Source organism: Camelina sativa, chromosome 8 (genome assembly GCF_030686135.1).
Source record: "Camelina sativa cultivar CO46 ecotype springtype chromosome 8, ASM3068613v1".
NCBI classification, from domain to species: domain Eukaryota; kingdom Viridiplantae; phylum Streptophyta; class Magnoliopsida; order Brassicales; family Brassicaceae; genus Camelina; species Camelina sativa.
The window spans coordinates 5,242,410-5,257,603 of NC_141887.1; the positions used below are offsets into that span (position 1 = coordinate 5,242,410).

The 15,194-nt window shown below is 35.5% G+C and overlaps 2 protein-coding genes across 4 annotated transcripts; both read right to left on the reverse strand.

The window, feature by feature from the left end:
* Nucleotides 1–2,792: 2,792 nt before the first annotated feature.
* Nucleotides 2,793–4,460, reverse strand: LOC104706324 (peroxidase N). The gene is made up of 4 exons (XM_010422506.2): nucleotides 4,124–4,460; nucleotides 3,819–4,001; nucleotides 3,430–3,592; nucleotides 2,793–3,322 (listed from the first exon to the last, which is right to left on the reverse strand). The coding sequence occupies exons 1-4, from the start codon at nucleotides 4,349–4,351 to the stop codon at nucleotides 2,907–2,909; spliced, it is 990 nt and encodes a 329-aa protein (XP_010420808.1). The 5' UTR covers nucleotides 4,352–4,460; the 3' UTR covers nucleotides 2,793–2,906.
* A 7,450-nt stretch (nucleotides 4,461–11,910) lies between these two features.
* LOC104706326 (uncharacterized) lies at nucleotides 11,911–14,592 on the reverse strand. Of its 3 annotated transcripts, XM_087461704.1 has the most exons (3): nucleotides 12,601–14,592; nucleotides 12,434–12,519; nucleotides 11,911–12,174 (listed from the first exon to the last, which is right to left on the reverse strand). In XM_087461704.1, exon 1 carries the CDS (start codon nucleotides 14,204–14,206, stop codon nucleotides 12,704–12,706), a length of 1,503 nt encoding a protein of 500 aa, XP_087317830.1. In that variant the 5' UTR covers nucleotides 14,207–14,592; the 3' UTR covers nucleotides 11,911–12,174; nucleotides 12,434–12,519; nucleotides 12,601–12,703. The 3 variants fall into 3 exon arrangements, with proteins under 3 accessions (XP_087317830.1, XP_010420811.1, XP_010420809.1); XM_010422509.3 differs by lacking the exon at nucleotides 12,434–12,519; XM_010422507.3 differs by having other exon boundaries at nucleotides 12,434–14,592.
* Nucleotides 14,593–15,194: the final 602 nt, after the last annotated feature.

A 15,194-nucleotide genomic window follows, 5' to 3' on the forward strand; every position in this document is an offset into this window, starting at 1 on the left:
GGTAACTAGACAGAAAATCTGGTTATATAAAATCTTGCTCCTTTCGGGTTGTACAATGATAGCCAGTGTTTAAGAAAGCGGTCTAGGCGGTCGTCTAGACATCATCTAGGCGCTAGGCGCTCTGCAGATACCTAGATGACCGCTTAGACCACCTCAAATCACATAATATTATTTTAATATATATATTTTATTTTTAACTGCATATATTTAAAAATTTTAAGTATTATATTCATATACATATTTATAAATGTTCATATATTATTAATCTAAATTAAATAAATGTATTTGTTCTAAGTTTAGTTTATGAATTATTATTTATTTTTTCTAACATATATTTATATATAACTAGATAATGGTCCGCACGATGTGTGGGTTTTAAAATTGTTAAAGAAAATAAATCTTAAACCCTAAATAATTTTTTAAAAATGTAAAAAAAAAATTATTTCCTGAAGTAAATATATTAATAATTTTAGTTAGAGAAAAAAATCATATTTGTATTTACCTTCATACACTTATTTATATTTTTATATTTTAAATATATTATAACAATTATTACAATAATCTAAAGCTAAATTATACTCCACCAAAACTTTTACCAAATACGCATCATTACAAATATTATTATTGTAAATTTTCAAGAACATTTCACAACTTATTACAAAATATTTTACATGCAAAGAATTCATCAAAACAATATATAATTAATAACCACATACAATTTTATTGTATGTTTTACCATTAAAAATATGCTCTTACATCCAAATTTATTTTATTGTTAAAGTATGCTCTTTATCACCACCTAAAATGTCTTTTAAACAAATTAAACAAATTTTATGTTACTTTACTTTCATTTTGGCATAATTATAGTTCTTATAATTACTAAAATTGTTTTGTAACATAATTTTTTAACCATGCTACTCCAAAGATATTTTGGATGAACAACTGGCGAAAATTATTAATTCAAGTACAATGATTTTATGACCAACCCAACAAAAGTTTTTTATTGAGAAATTGAAAAAAAATGTAATATAACATAATAAAAATAAAGATTTAAAAATTATAATCATGATGGTATATATAAGTCTTAAATAATTCAGACATACAAAATAAAAACTTCATAAACAATTTAAAACATGACATATGTCAGATCAGATTGGTGCGGTGGAGTTGGCTAAAATCAGATTTTTTTGTTGGGTGATAGATGTCTTTGTCGAAGCCCTTCCCCGTTTCATGCAGAATTGGAGGCTCCACTTTGGGCAATGGAGTGTCTCCTTGCTAATGGAGTTGTTTGTCAACATTTTGAGACGGACAGCGCCGAATTAGTTATGATGGTTCAATCTCCTGAAGATTGGCCGACTTTCTCTAATATCCTTGACGATTTCCACCTGCTTTTGACCGCCTTTCCTCTCTTCTCCTTGTCCAAGATTCCTCGTTCATCGAATTTGAGAGCGGATTGTCTTGCTCGGTCGTCTAGATCTTTAAGTTCATCTATTTCGTTTGTAAACTCTTTCCCTCCGAGTTGGGTTACCAATTTTGGAGTACTATTCTAATTAATGTTTGGTTGACAAAAAAAAACATGACATATGTCATAATCACGTTAAAAGATCCATGACTTGTTTACTCTTCAAAAATATTGTATTGTACCAAAATTACTTAGAACTATGATCTCATCTCAAATATTCTCGAATCGTAAGTTCTCAACTTATTTCTACCCGATTCAGTTCTCATATATTTCTTTATATATCTGAGTTTAAACGGTTTACGAACCAAATCCGATAAAAATCTACATAAATCTGGTTTGAAACCAATTTTAAAACGGTTTACCGTTCTAACTTACTAAATTTCAAAATCGTTTCTCAATTACTCAATCAAGTAGCTTTTGTTTCAGTATCGGAATCATTGACATTATCCATAAGAGAAAACTCTAGATTTTGACCAGAAACATCAACCATTGACTAATCTTCGAAACTTATAACGCTACTAACTGTAGAATTACTTTTGAAACTTCCATCAGTGTCTCCATCCTGGATTAATTTAGCAGGCTTTATATACTTTGATTCCATATCATTGCATATGATAGCTTCCATTGAAGAACATGCATGAATCAAAGACTCACAATAGATAAGCAAAATTATATCAGAAAAAAAAAAATCAAAGATCAAAACTTTCGATATAAACATGTAAATTTATGTAGATATAATGTTATTTTCTTAATTAGCTGTCCTATTACGTTTCAAAAATAATAATTCTTTTGACATAACGTATGTTATTCTTTTTAGATTTGTTATTCTCAATTTATTGATTAATAATAATATACATGTTTAATGAATTCTTTTTTTGTTTATACACGTCAAAATCTAATTAAGAAAACACGTATAATATAATTAGCGTACAATAAAAAAAAATATTAGTTTGTTAATTTTTCTTATTGATTTAGGAATTTTTTTTAGATATAATAAACATGTAAATTTGATGTAGACTTAAAGCTATTATCTTAATTAGCTGTTTTGAAAACTAATAATTTTTGACACATGTCAACATCTTATCAGTATACTTGACACGTGTCATGATCATGTTAATGGCTAACTTTGAAAACCCAACTTTATATAATAAGATATCTTATATATAATGTTTCATATTGTAAACGTCTAAACCGCCTAAAAACGTTTAAACCCTGACTAGACGTTCTAGGCGTTAGACGTTGGGTCACCACCAAAATACCGCCTAGCGCTTTCTTGAACACTGAAATTGATAGCCAGATAGAAAACGTGTTTGATTTCAGGTTTCCTAAATCATCAAAAGCCCCATAAAATTTTATTATTATTACACACGCGATCATTATGATACACACGAGATTGATTAACACAGGAACATTACAGAAAAATAAGAAAACACACACATACTAATTAATTATTGATAACCCTGCAGTTTTTCCTAACCTCCCCACTAGCTCCATTCGCAATATTCCCCATTCTGATCATCGAACAAGTGAAGTCTCTGAAGAACAAGTACTGGTTCCGACTATAAGCTTCTACTAGTGTCTTTGTTGTGTTCACGGCCAAGTCACTCGAGAACAGAATCTGATCAGAGCTCAAAAGACCTTTCCCTTGGAGTAGGTTCTTGAAATAGTTGTTGTCGAAGGCGTCCGTAGAGCCACTGTCAAGGGGCGCTGTTATGTTTCCATTACCTCCGAGTGGACAAACTGATTGCAGATTAGACAACAGTGATGTCTCAAGTGTTGCGTCTGGAGTTCCTGTCCCGGTAAAGTTGAACAGCCGGTTGCTGAAGAGATCACACTTTGCTTGTCCAAAGGTGTGAGCTCCTTTGTAATAAAAAAAAAAGGGGATAAATAAAAAGTGATAAGTAGTCGGAAGGAAAAGTAAAAAGAAAAGACCGATTAAGGTTTATAGTTAGAAAAATGAGTTGAACCTGATAAAGCTACGACGTCAGTGATGTTAAGGCCTACGGCTACAAACTTGGCAATAATAGCGTCTAAAGATTCAAACGGAGATGGGAGATTGTTTGCACTGCTCTGATTTGCCACCAATCCATCTTTTCTTCCTAATGCCACTCTCCACCTAGGCCCTCCACTCTGCACATCAAAACCCGTACGTGATTAAGTTAATAAACAAAAGATAGTCATTAATTACACCTAACCTTTATTGTTTTTTTTTGTTACTAAAAATAATCACCACCTTGGTCATATTGTAAATACTTGTTCCTTAGTCTCGTGTTATACAAAGGTTAGTATAATCTCTATTAAAGTATAGTATATATTAAGGTTTAGATGGTTGTTAAGAGGGAACAAAATCGCTTACCAAGGAAACCGAGTCGCGAGCGGCCAAAGTGAGGATATCAGCACAAGAAACAACACCAGGACATGCGTTTTCCACAGCGGCTTTGATAGTATCAACTACTTCAAATCCTCTGGCAGAGTTCAGGTTTGGGATCGCGAGTTTCTCACTGTCGGTTCCATCCAACAATATAGACGCATCGCACCCCTGAAAAGTTCATGCTACGTTTTAGGAAACTGATGACAGTTTGGAGCATTTATGTAACAATATATTAACGAATATAGCTCTTTAATAGAAAAGTATAATTACATAAAGATGAAAATACATACATTAACAAAACAGTCGTGGAAATGAAGACGAATGAGAGAAGCAGCCATCCGTTTTTCGGCATTCATGGCGATTGTAACTTGGTTACGGACAATTTGTCCAAGAGAGGGGCACGATTTAGCATAAATGTCAGGGTTTAGCTGTGATCTAACCCCTGAACAAAGCATAAATAGAGTGAAAACAGTAAGCAAGACATGTCCTCCCATCACCTTAGATATTTGTGTTTTCATTATCTAGATGGCTTGTTTAAATGACTTATACTAGTGATAGTTTATTTAGATCACGAATCGTTTGGTTCTATATATAGACAAAGCTAGATAGTAACGATATCAAGGGCTCATCTCATCTCTTGTGTAGTGGGCTATTAAGTGAATGATTAGTGCATGGTGACGTGCGGCGGCTTCCAAAGATTGGTTTCTTATGCTCAAGAGGATGCATTAAACTCCATATTTTATACAAACATTTTGTCTGATTAGGCACTAAGAGCCATTTAAGTTATAGATTCATGAATTTCTATCTTGTTACTTAGTAAATTGGCCGGTTTGATCTTACGTTTAATCCACTAAAATAAGTGACTGAGTTTACTATCTAACATCATGTAGTCAACTTTGTGTCAATAGTGTTGTATTTTAATGTATTTTGAGAACGCAAGTGGATTTGGTGTAAAACAACTCTCCCCACTCGTATGTATTTTGAGGCTGCAATTGTTGAGTTCTTTTTATATGAAAATTTGGACGATTTTTCTATATGTAAGTGCTTGTCATATTTGCGTAGGTACAAATTGTTCACAAGTTCTCTAAGTCCATGAATTATCTATATATAATTTTCAACAGTTTTTATTGAATATTTAAGTAGTTATGCATGTTTAATATCTAGCTGATTCGATAGCTCCCACTTGATATATATTACTATATTCAACAATCTTTGGCTATATTGTTGCACTTGCACATATTTGAAAAATGCTATTTTTAAAGTTTAAACTCGATTGTTATGAACCCAATATGGCAAAGATAATAACATATACGTTGAAATTTACATACTTTCGAAAACTACCTTGATGGTAGATTCCATGTAAATGTAATAGTCATTTTATTATGCTCTTTAGACTTTAGTTTTACTTCCTCCTCAAACTTTGCAACTTACGGTTATTTTTTAATAATTTATTTTTAGCTTACAAAGTGCATAGTCCAAATCGTTCCACACACTTCCACTTCTTGTTCATAGCATCAGGCACGCTTATTAGCATGCCAAATAAAAGATGGAGCAAAGTCTTGCCACATGTATTTTAGTATTTATTTGTATTCTTATTTATTGTATTAGTATTATTGCTTTGCTTACTCCAACTCCAACTCGATCCCTCACATACTATTTTCTTTTCCCTCGATAATATATTATTATTATTACTGCAAATACTCAAAAACACATCAGTGATTTCTCTCCCTCACACTATTTTTGTAATCAATAAATAAAACGAAAACTATATACTAGTAGCATAAATTTTACAATAAAGAGTACATAATGCGATATCAATATATTTGAAATCTCACGACAATTCCTGCTATTAAAATAACGCACATATATTATAGCACCCGGATTAATATAATTCTTAATCATTTGACGAATTTAAAATTTATATAAAAATATTTTGTCTCGTGCTCTAACATGGATTATTATGTAGTTCTTTTATTAATTAAAATTATTTTCACATCGTTTAAATAGAAAATCGAAGGTTTAAACGAATGTTTAATCTATATTAATATTTTGAATTATATTTTGTATTCTAACTTTTTATTTATAAGATTTGCACAATTAATCTTTTGTAGTTAAATAAATATTTGTTGTAAAACACGGATGGTAGATTTTCATAACCGGCCCATACACGGCTCATGTACGTCCAAGCCCATAATGCCCATGGGCCACCTCCTTTGTACTAAGTCGGTTTAGTGTTTCCTAAAGTGATAAGGGTTTGTCCTTCACTATATATATATGATTATCGAACCTAATGAATAAGAATAAGAAGAGAAAACCTCCTTCGAATTTCTCTAGTTTACAACACGTTATCATCACGACAGCCCTAAAAGTCCAACTGAGAAAAAGTTCCTAAAACCCTAAAGCCGCCGCACATCTTCTCCTGTTCGTCCAAGCTCTCAAACAGATCAAGTTCGTGATTGTTCAAGCTTGGAGATCGGTTCTAGTTCGTATTCAAAACCAGTCCGAGGTCCGTTGCCTGATCGTGATAAAAAGCTCAAGGTATAACCGAGGTCTTTAGCTCCCGGTTCAATTCCAGTCAACCCCAAATCGGTGGAAGGTAAACATTAGAACCTATGAATCGAACCTGATCTCTTAAATCTAATGGAACCCTAAAATCTACAAGTAAACAATAAACAAACAAAAAACCCTAAGCTTTGAAATCCTAAAACCTTTAAACCCTAAAACTTTAAAATCTGATTGTTAAGGTTTAGATTGCAAATTAAACCAATTATGCTATGATTAAAATCTGGTTATTGTTGATTGCTTGCTTGAAATTGCTTGTTGCATGAGAACCTTAGAACTAGAAACCTAAATTCGACATTCATAGATAGATTATTAATCTGATTGTTCTAGGTTGTTAGAATCCGATTTTTGGTGATTGTTTTGTCTAAAAAAAAAAAAAAAATCAAAACCCTAAAATCCAAATTAAAATCGGAATTGTTCTAAGTTTTGCATGAAAAGTCAAAACATAAATTAGGATAACTTCCAAATTAATTCTAGTCATTATCCTAAAATCCTAGAAAATATTTCCTAAATCTTTGTCCTAATCCTAATTTAAGAAAAAGGAAATTAAATCTAAGAAAAGGAAACTTAATAAAAGGAAATTCTTTCATGCTAGATCTTATGTTTATCTAGGACTGTTCTCATGCATAATATAGGCCACGAAATTATGTAATAAAACAAGACATTATCTACTAAAATAAATCCATGGTTCGGTCTTAAATACCGCATGGCCTAGACTAAAACAATTGGCATGGTTCGGTCTTAAATACTGCATGGCCTAACACTAAAATAATTGCATGGTTCGGTCTTAAATACCGGAAGACAATAATCGGGTGCATGTTTTGTATTTTATACTAAGATTAACCTGAAATCAAAGGATCTATGTGAGTGAATTGAAGATGATAATAATTGCACTGAGAAAAATAGATATAAGGCGATCTTGCATATTCGCCATCACCTTGTTGAGAGTCTCAAAAACCAGTACCTCACTATTGAAGATCCTCTTGACCTTTGGACAGCGTTGAAAAACAGATACGGACACCAAAAGACGGTGCTCCTACCAAAGCTCAATTTGATTGGAAAAACTTAAGGATCCAGGATTTCAAAAACCGTGGATGAGTATAACTCAGAGCTATTTAAGATAGTCTCAATCCTAAAGTTATGTGGTACCGAGGTGACTGAGGAGGACTTGCTAGAGAAGACATTCTCTACGTTTCACTCCAATAATGTACTGCTTCAACAACAATATCGTGAAAAGGGTTTAAGATGTTTGCAGACCTCATCTCTTGTTTGTTGCTTGATGAGCAGAACAATGAGTTATTGATGATGAATAGTGCTTTGAGACCTCTGGGTACAGCTCCATTACCGGAAGCTCACAAGGTTGATATGGTAAAGAAAAAATCCCAACGAGCCTAAAGAGCCAAAAGAGACTAAAGAGTCTAACTATGTCCATAGGGACAAGTATGGTCGTGGCCATGGGAGAAGTGGACGTGGTGGTCCTGGTCGTGGGACCTATCAAGGACACAATTTTGGTGGTCAAGGCCGTGGAAACCGATTCGGGTTCGACCGTGGTCGGGGTAGAGGCCGCGGACAATTTAAACCGCAACATAAGACCAAGTCCACTTGCCGCGGGGTATGGAAAATCATTGGGTAAAGACATGTAAAACTCCTAAGCACTTTATTGATCTATATTAAGAGAGATTGAAAAAGAATCCAGAAACTAACCTGGTTCATCTCGATGGTGAAGAAGATTTCAACCATGAGAATGATGACCAATTGGATTATAAGACTTCAGATTGTCTAGGAGAGGATAATTAAATTTAAAATTGTCTTGGTTTAATTTCTATGTTTTATGCTTTGAATTTTATTGAATTATGATTTTGGTTTAAATTCAATTATATTATTACCTTTAAAATATGCATTTGTTATGCTTTTATTGCTAAAACATAATTCTTGTCCATATTGAGAAATGGCTGAGGACAAGGATATGATTGTGGTGGATAGTGGATCAAGCCACACAATTTTGAATGATAAGAGATATTTTGCATAATCTCATTTTGAAAAATGTCAATATTAGCACAATAGCGGGTATAGCAAGTTTTATTGAAGGCTACGGCCAGGCACACATCTTGAACTAAGTGATGCCTTATATTCACCCAGCTCAAAAGGAGCTTATTGAGTTTAAAAGACATTCGTTTGAATGGTTTACATGTTGAAACTAAGGGTGAAGGAAAGCAAGAGTTCCTATACATTATTGAAATCACCCAAGGATCTAAGAAAATCCTAAGAGACTATACCCGCATTATTTACTGGTTTTTACCATGCTAAGGTTAATATGATAGAGACTAAATTGACAATGAACAATTCACTCTATGGCATGACCGGATTGGCCATCCGGGTTCTAACATGATGTATAAGCTAATTATAAATTCAAATGGGCACACTCTAAAAGAGAGAAGAGTTATTCCTAAAAAAATCTTACGTGTGTAGCATGTACACAAGGGAAACTCATTATAATGCCATCACCAGGAAAAGTAATTAAAGAGATTTTCCACTTAAGACTATATGTCTAGACAATGCTGGTGAATTTACATCCCAAGCGTTTAATGATTATTGTATGTCCATGAGGGAAAGTGTGGAACATCCCGTGGTACATGTCAATTCACAAAATGGATTAGTTGAATCCTTCATTAAACGGATCCAATTGATTGCTTGACCATTACTCCTAAGGTCGAAGCTTCCTGTGTCGGCTTGGGGACATGCAGTAATACATGCAACAGAGTTTATACGCATCAGGCCATCTAGTGAGAATAAATATTCGTCATCCCAATTATTAACGGGTCATGAGTCAGATATATCCCATCTAAAAATATTCGGGTGTGTCGTATATGTACCGATTGCACCATCACAAAGAATAAAGATGGGACCTCAAAGGAGGATGGGAATATATGTTGGATATGATTCTCCCACCATTATTAAGTATCTTGAGCCAACTATGGGTGATTTATTTAAGGCCAGATACGCGGATTGTCAGTTTGCTGAATCCGAATTTCCTATGTTGGGTGGAGAGAATAACAAGCTGGTCAAAGAAATAACATGGAATCAAACATCCTTAAATTGGCAAGATCCTCGGACTCTAGCATGTGATGCAGAGGTCCTAAAGATAATACATTTGCAAAATCTAGCTAATCAATTGCCAGATTCCTTTACTGACACTAAGAAAGTAATAAAATCGTACATACCAGCTTGTAATGCACCAGTACGTATTGATGTTCAGAAGGAACACAATAAGGAAGTTGCTACAGAGTCTAAAGCCCGTCTGAAACATGGTAGACCATTAGGTTCCAAAGATAAGAACCCTCGGAAATCTAAGAAAGGTGCAAATAAATCCGGGGTTAAGAAAATATTAGACATGGCCACGGTAAATCCTAAGGCACCGAATGAGGTTTGGGACGCTGAACCTCAAGGTCCTGAAGGTATTGATAATAATGAGATCTCAATCATTTATATCATGTCTGGAATACAATGGAACAGTAAGAATGTCGACATTAATGAAATATTTGCATACAAGGTAGCACTTGAAATAAATGAGGATCATGAACCCACGTCTATATTAGAGTGCACTCAAAGTAAAGATTGGTTAAAATGGAAAGAAGCCATTGACGTGGAGTTAAACTCTTTAAAGAAGAGGAATGTGTTTGGTCCGATCTTAAGGACACCATTCAATATAAAGCCAGTTGGACACAAGTGGGTCTTTGTAAGAAAGAGAAATGAGAATAATGAAATCGTGAGATACAAGACACGACTTGTAGCACATGGATTCTCTGAAAGACCAGGAATAGATTATGAGGAGACATACTCCCCTGTGATGGATGCAACGACTTTTAGATATTTGCTAAGTCTGGCTATAAGAGAAAAACTGGATTTGCGGTTAATGGATGTTGTAACCGCATACTTATATGGTCCACTGGATAATGAGATATATATGAGATTACCAGAGGGTATTGAGCTCAAAGATAAGAGCGGTTCTCGAAAACAATATTGCATAAGGCTAAACAAATCCCTTTATGGACTGAAACAAAGTGGGTGAATGTGGTACAATAGACTAAGTGAGTACCTAGCCAAGGAAGGCTATAAGAATGATCCCATCAGTCCATGTATTTTTATAAAGAAGTTTGCAAACAAAGGGTTTGTAATCATAGCAGTGTATGTGGATGATTTAAACATCTTTGGAACCTCTGGTGAAATCGCCCAAACAGTAGAATATCTAAAGAAAGAATTTGAAATGAAAGACCTAGGTAAAACTAAGTTCTGTTTAGGGTTACAGCTTGAGTACATTGATAATGGAATCTTTGTGCATCAAAAGACATATACAGAAAAGGTACTCAAGAGATTTAATATGGACCAAGCTCACCCATTGACTAGCCCAATGGTTGTAAGGAGTTTTGATGTGGATAAAGATCCATTCGGTCCAAAGAAGAACGATGAAGAAGTTCTCGGTCCTGAAGTGTCATACCTCAGTGTTATAGGAGCATTAATGTTCTTGGCTAGCCACACTAGACCAGACATAAGTTTTGTCGTGAACCTCCTAGCAAGATTTAGTTCTTGTCCGACCCAAAGGCACTGGAACGGTATTAAACATATACTGCGTTACCTACAAGGAACGACAGATTTGGTTTTGTTTTACATTAACTATAACAAAGAAGGTTTAGTTGGTTTTGCTGATGCAGATTACTTATCGAATCCACACAACTCAAGGTCTCAAACCGGCTATGTATTTACACACGGTGGTACAGCGATCTCGTGGCGCTCTATGAAGCAAAGTATTGTGGCTACTTCGTCTAATCATGCGGAGATCCTAGCAATTCATGAAGCCAGCCGTGAGTGTGTTTGGTTGAGGTCAATGACTCAACATATCAGGACAGATTGTGGCATGATCGACGATAAGAAAGCAACGGTTATATACGAAGACAATACGCCTTGCATCGCACAGCTCAAGGAAGGCTACATCAAGGGAGATCGGACGAAGCATATTTTACCCAAGTTCTTCTTCACACATGAACTACAAAAGGTCGGAGAAGTTCAAGTGGTACAAGTTCAATCCTGCGACAACTCAGCCGATCTCTTCACCAAGTCATTATCGACATCAACATTCAAGAAGCTCACGCACCAGATTGGGATGCGGAGACTTAAGGACTTCTAGGGATGCTTGGAACAGGGGGAGTAATGCGTGATGTACTCTTTTTCCTTTACCATGGTTTTGTCCCAATGAGTTTTTCTGGTAAGGTTTTATTGAGGCAGCGCCCCCAAGCGCATTACAGAGATCCTTCTAAGCATTTGTACGGTTATGTCTTAAGCATTTGTAAAACACGGATGGTAGATTTTCATAACCGGCCTATACAAGATCTATGTACGTCCAAGCCCATAAGGCCCATAGGCCACCTCCTTTGTACTAAGTCGGTTTAGTGTTTTCTAAAGTGATAAAGCTTGTCATTTACTATATATATGATTATCCAACCTAATAAATAAGAATAAGAAGAGAAAACTGTTTTATGTATTAAAAGTTGTTTTGTATTTTTATCACTGTCGTGGACATTAAATAACTCGACACGCTAATGGGCCCAAACTTGGTTGGCGTAATTGTTTCTCAGACGCAATCCCAAAATAGTCAAATACAGATCAAAGTTGCATCAAGAATCTGAAACCAAATCTAAACCATCATCCATTCTGTCTGCAGTTCAAACGACTCCCTCATGCGCATTCGGCTCAGAGAATCTCTTCAAGCTCAGTTCTCTGCAAACTGTCTCAACCCCGACACAGATATATTATGCTTTATGCTATTAAAAGTGAACCATCCAAAATACATTAAGAAATAAAACAAACATAAAACTCTATTAAATCCATAAGTTCTTTCACTACAATGAACCTTGTCGCTTTTACTACAATCTTATTAACCCCCGGGAAAATCTTATCACCAACAAGATGAACCAGATCATCCATCATAGAGGTAAAGTAAAACCGAGACAAGTAAAAGTTTTTTTTAAAAAAAAAAAGCTTACCATGACTTTATATGAACTCCCCCCCCTGAAAGCGAATCTCCTAAACTCTCATACCAAAAGTGAAGAGGGAAACAAGACTACGCCTACTAAGACAAGCACATATTGACATATACATCATCGAGCTGCAGAGATATATCACTAACGCCTGTGCATATTAAGAGACTTACGTTATTCCAAAGGGACAATGGTACACATCAACTTTGCATGTTCACTCTGTCTATCACCATGGGTTCTTGTCAGCTTGCTTCCTTGGTCCAGGTGTCATATGGTTCATTGATCTCCAACAGAATCATTCTCAGATGCATCTTCAAGCTTCTCAATCGCCATTTCATTATCCTTACTCTGATCCATACCCTGATTGGCTTCCTCACATTGTTCCCCTGAAACTTCCCGAAAATCTGTCTCAGCTTTTTCCTTACCTTCAGGTTCATTTTCCCCAGAGCTTCCCACATCAATCTTATGTTTGCTATCTTTAGCTTCACCCACATTGCTCTTACTGTTGTTGTTGATTTCTTTCACAGTAGCCTCACCATCCCTAGCCGCAACATCCTGCATACAAACATCTTCTGAAGCTGCATGGTTACCCTTTGTTTCACCGCTAGTACGTGCATCAGAACCTCCTGTATCATCACCGTCACTTTCAGATTCATTCTCCACAACCTCCTCGTTAGCATCTTCAGCAACCATATCCCGCCTCTCGAGATACTGTAACCTTCTCCTCATGTCACCTAACTCCCTTTCCATCAAGAACAACCTTTCCTTCAAAGTTAAGTTCTCTTCCTCCAGTTGAGCAATATGGCTATCCTGATCATCCACTCGGTTTTCCAAAACATTGTTATACTCAGACCCACCATAGTTGGGGTAAATCATCTCAAACCGACTCAAATCATGGTCTAGTCTCCTCTCAACCTCAACATGCTCCTCCACATCACTCTCACTCGATCCACCTTCATCTTCATCATCCTCATCATAAGGTTCCAACTCATTTCCATCAGCTCGCAGCCTAATCAACCCTTTCATAGAGCCATAACCATCAACCCCCCACTCCTCCTTAGCCATATCACCCAACACCTCCCTGGACGGAGAAAACATCGGAGTCGGCAACACAGCAGGTGTCACAGGGCATGGAGACACCAACTCAGCAATCCCACCAGATTTCTTAGCCCTGATAATAAACGAAGTCGTGTTCCTAGGAGCATAAGGAACATATCTATTTCCATACTTCTTCTTGGGATAAAACTTCCTGGTCTTCAACCTGTTCTGAGACTGCAACTCGTTCAAAGTCGGCGGCTTGTAACCACCTCCACCAACAGGACCAGCCTGAATACTACCAGAACCAGGTATGATCTGCTGAGGGTTATACATAGGGATCCCAGAGTTATGCATCCTCCTAATCGGCTGCTGCTGCTCCATCATTGGCCTCTTGTCACCACCACCTGAAATCTTCTTCCCTTTCCAATTGTTCCGCATCATTTTCGAATGCTTCGAGCCAAAGTTATTAAGAGGAAGGCTCTGCTGGTACTCGGAGCTCAAGCTAGGGTTAAGGTTAAAGTTGCGTGGATTCATCATCATAGCCTGGTTGTTGTTCATCATAACCTGTGTCTGCTGCTGCTGGTTCATACTCAAAATCGGATGAGACTGGCCTAACATAGGAGTCTGGTTCATAATCCGCGGCTGAGACGGCGGCGGCGGATTCATCCTCTGTTGAGGCGGAGGCTGACCAATCATCTGCTGTGGTGGTGGCGGATTCATCAGCTTAGATTGATCGTTCATCTAACACAACACAAACACTAAACCAAAAAAATCGAATCGTATCGAACAAAAACCAAAAACCCTAATTTCGCAGAATCGAGGCAAATCAGCAGATAGATCAATCAGTAAAGAGATCAAATCCGAGTGCAACCACAAAACCACAGATCAAAAGTACAAACCACAAAAATCAAACTGAAGAAAATTGAGATTTTTTCGTAAATTTTGATTGTTTGTTTTGTTGTTTGTTCAGTTTTATGATTTGGGAGTTTTTAAGTATCTTTTTGTAATTTTGGATCTGGAAACTTTTTTTTTTTGGTTTGTCTTTGTTTGACAGCAAAAGAAAAAAAAAAAATATATATATATATATATATATATAAAAGCAAAGAGAACCTCTCCTCTGTGTGTACGAACGGCTCAAGAGACGATGAGATTCTTTAAATAGAGGCGAATGAAAAAGATGCTTTGTCCTTAATCAACGACTCAGATCACACCCGTTTAACCGACGGCTACGATTTCTTTATTTTTTTTAAAGGTTGAGTCGGTTACGGGTTTCTTTGATATTTATTTTTATTATTAGTTGGGAAGTAATTTGTAAATTAAAAACCTAATCACTTGAAAATTTGGCAAAATAAAAATTCCACTTTTTTAATATATATTTTCTGGTAAGTAAATCTAAAACCTAAACTTTGTATGAAATTTTCATCTTTAAGGTTCTATAGTTTAGGTAATTATATATTTTCTTATTTAAAAGTGCTGGTAATTTTGACTTAACAAAAAGATAATAATAATAATGATGGTTTTTTTTGTTATTAATTAATATTTTAAAGAAGGTAGAATAGAATAGGAGAAGTGGACCATTTCCATTCCAAAAATTGGGCTCTCGAGTACAGCAAATACATTATCCCCAAAAATTAGACTATTTTTTTTAACAAACCTTCCATTCAATGGAAAATCTAATCAAAGTCGTTTCTAATCCATACGCGTTCGTGTTCTTGTCCTTGTTAAATAT

What these genes read in the sequence shown, in the direction of transcription:
- LOC104706326 (XM_010422509.3), bottom strand. Translation starts at nt 14,206, where the DNA reads ATGAACGATCAATCTAAGCTGATGAATCCGCCACCACCACAGCAGATG.
- LOC104706324 (XM_010422506.2), bottom strand. Translation starts at nt 4,351, where the DNA reads ATGAAAACACAAATATCTAAGGTGATGGGAGGACATGTCTTGCTTACT. An exon ending in CTCGCGACTCGGTTTCCTTG is followed by an intron (nt 3,593 to 3,818) that starts GTAAGCGATTTT and finishes TTTGATGTGCAG; the next exon opens with AGTGGAGGGCCTAGGTGGAG. An exon ending in TGACGTCGTAGCTTTATCAG is followed by an intron (nt 3,323 to 3,429) that starts GTTCAACTCATT and finishes TTTATTACAAAG; the next exon opens with GAGCTCACACCTTTGGACAA.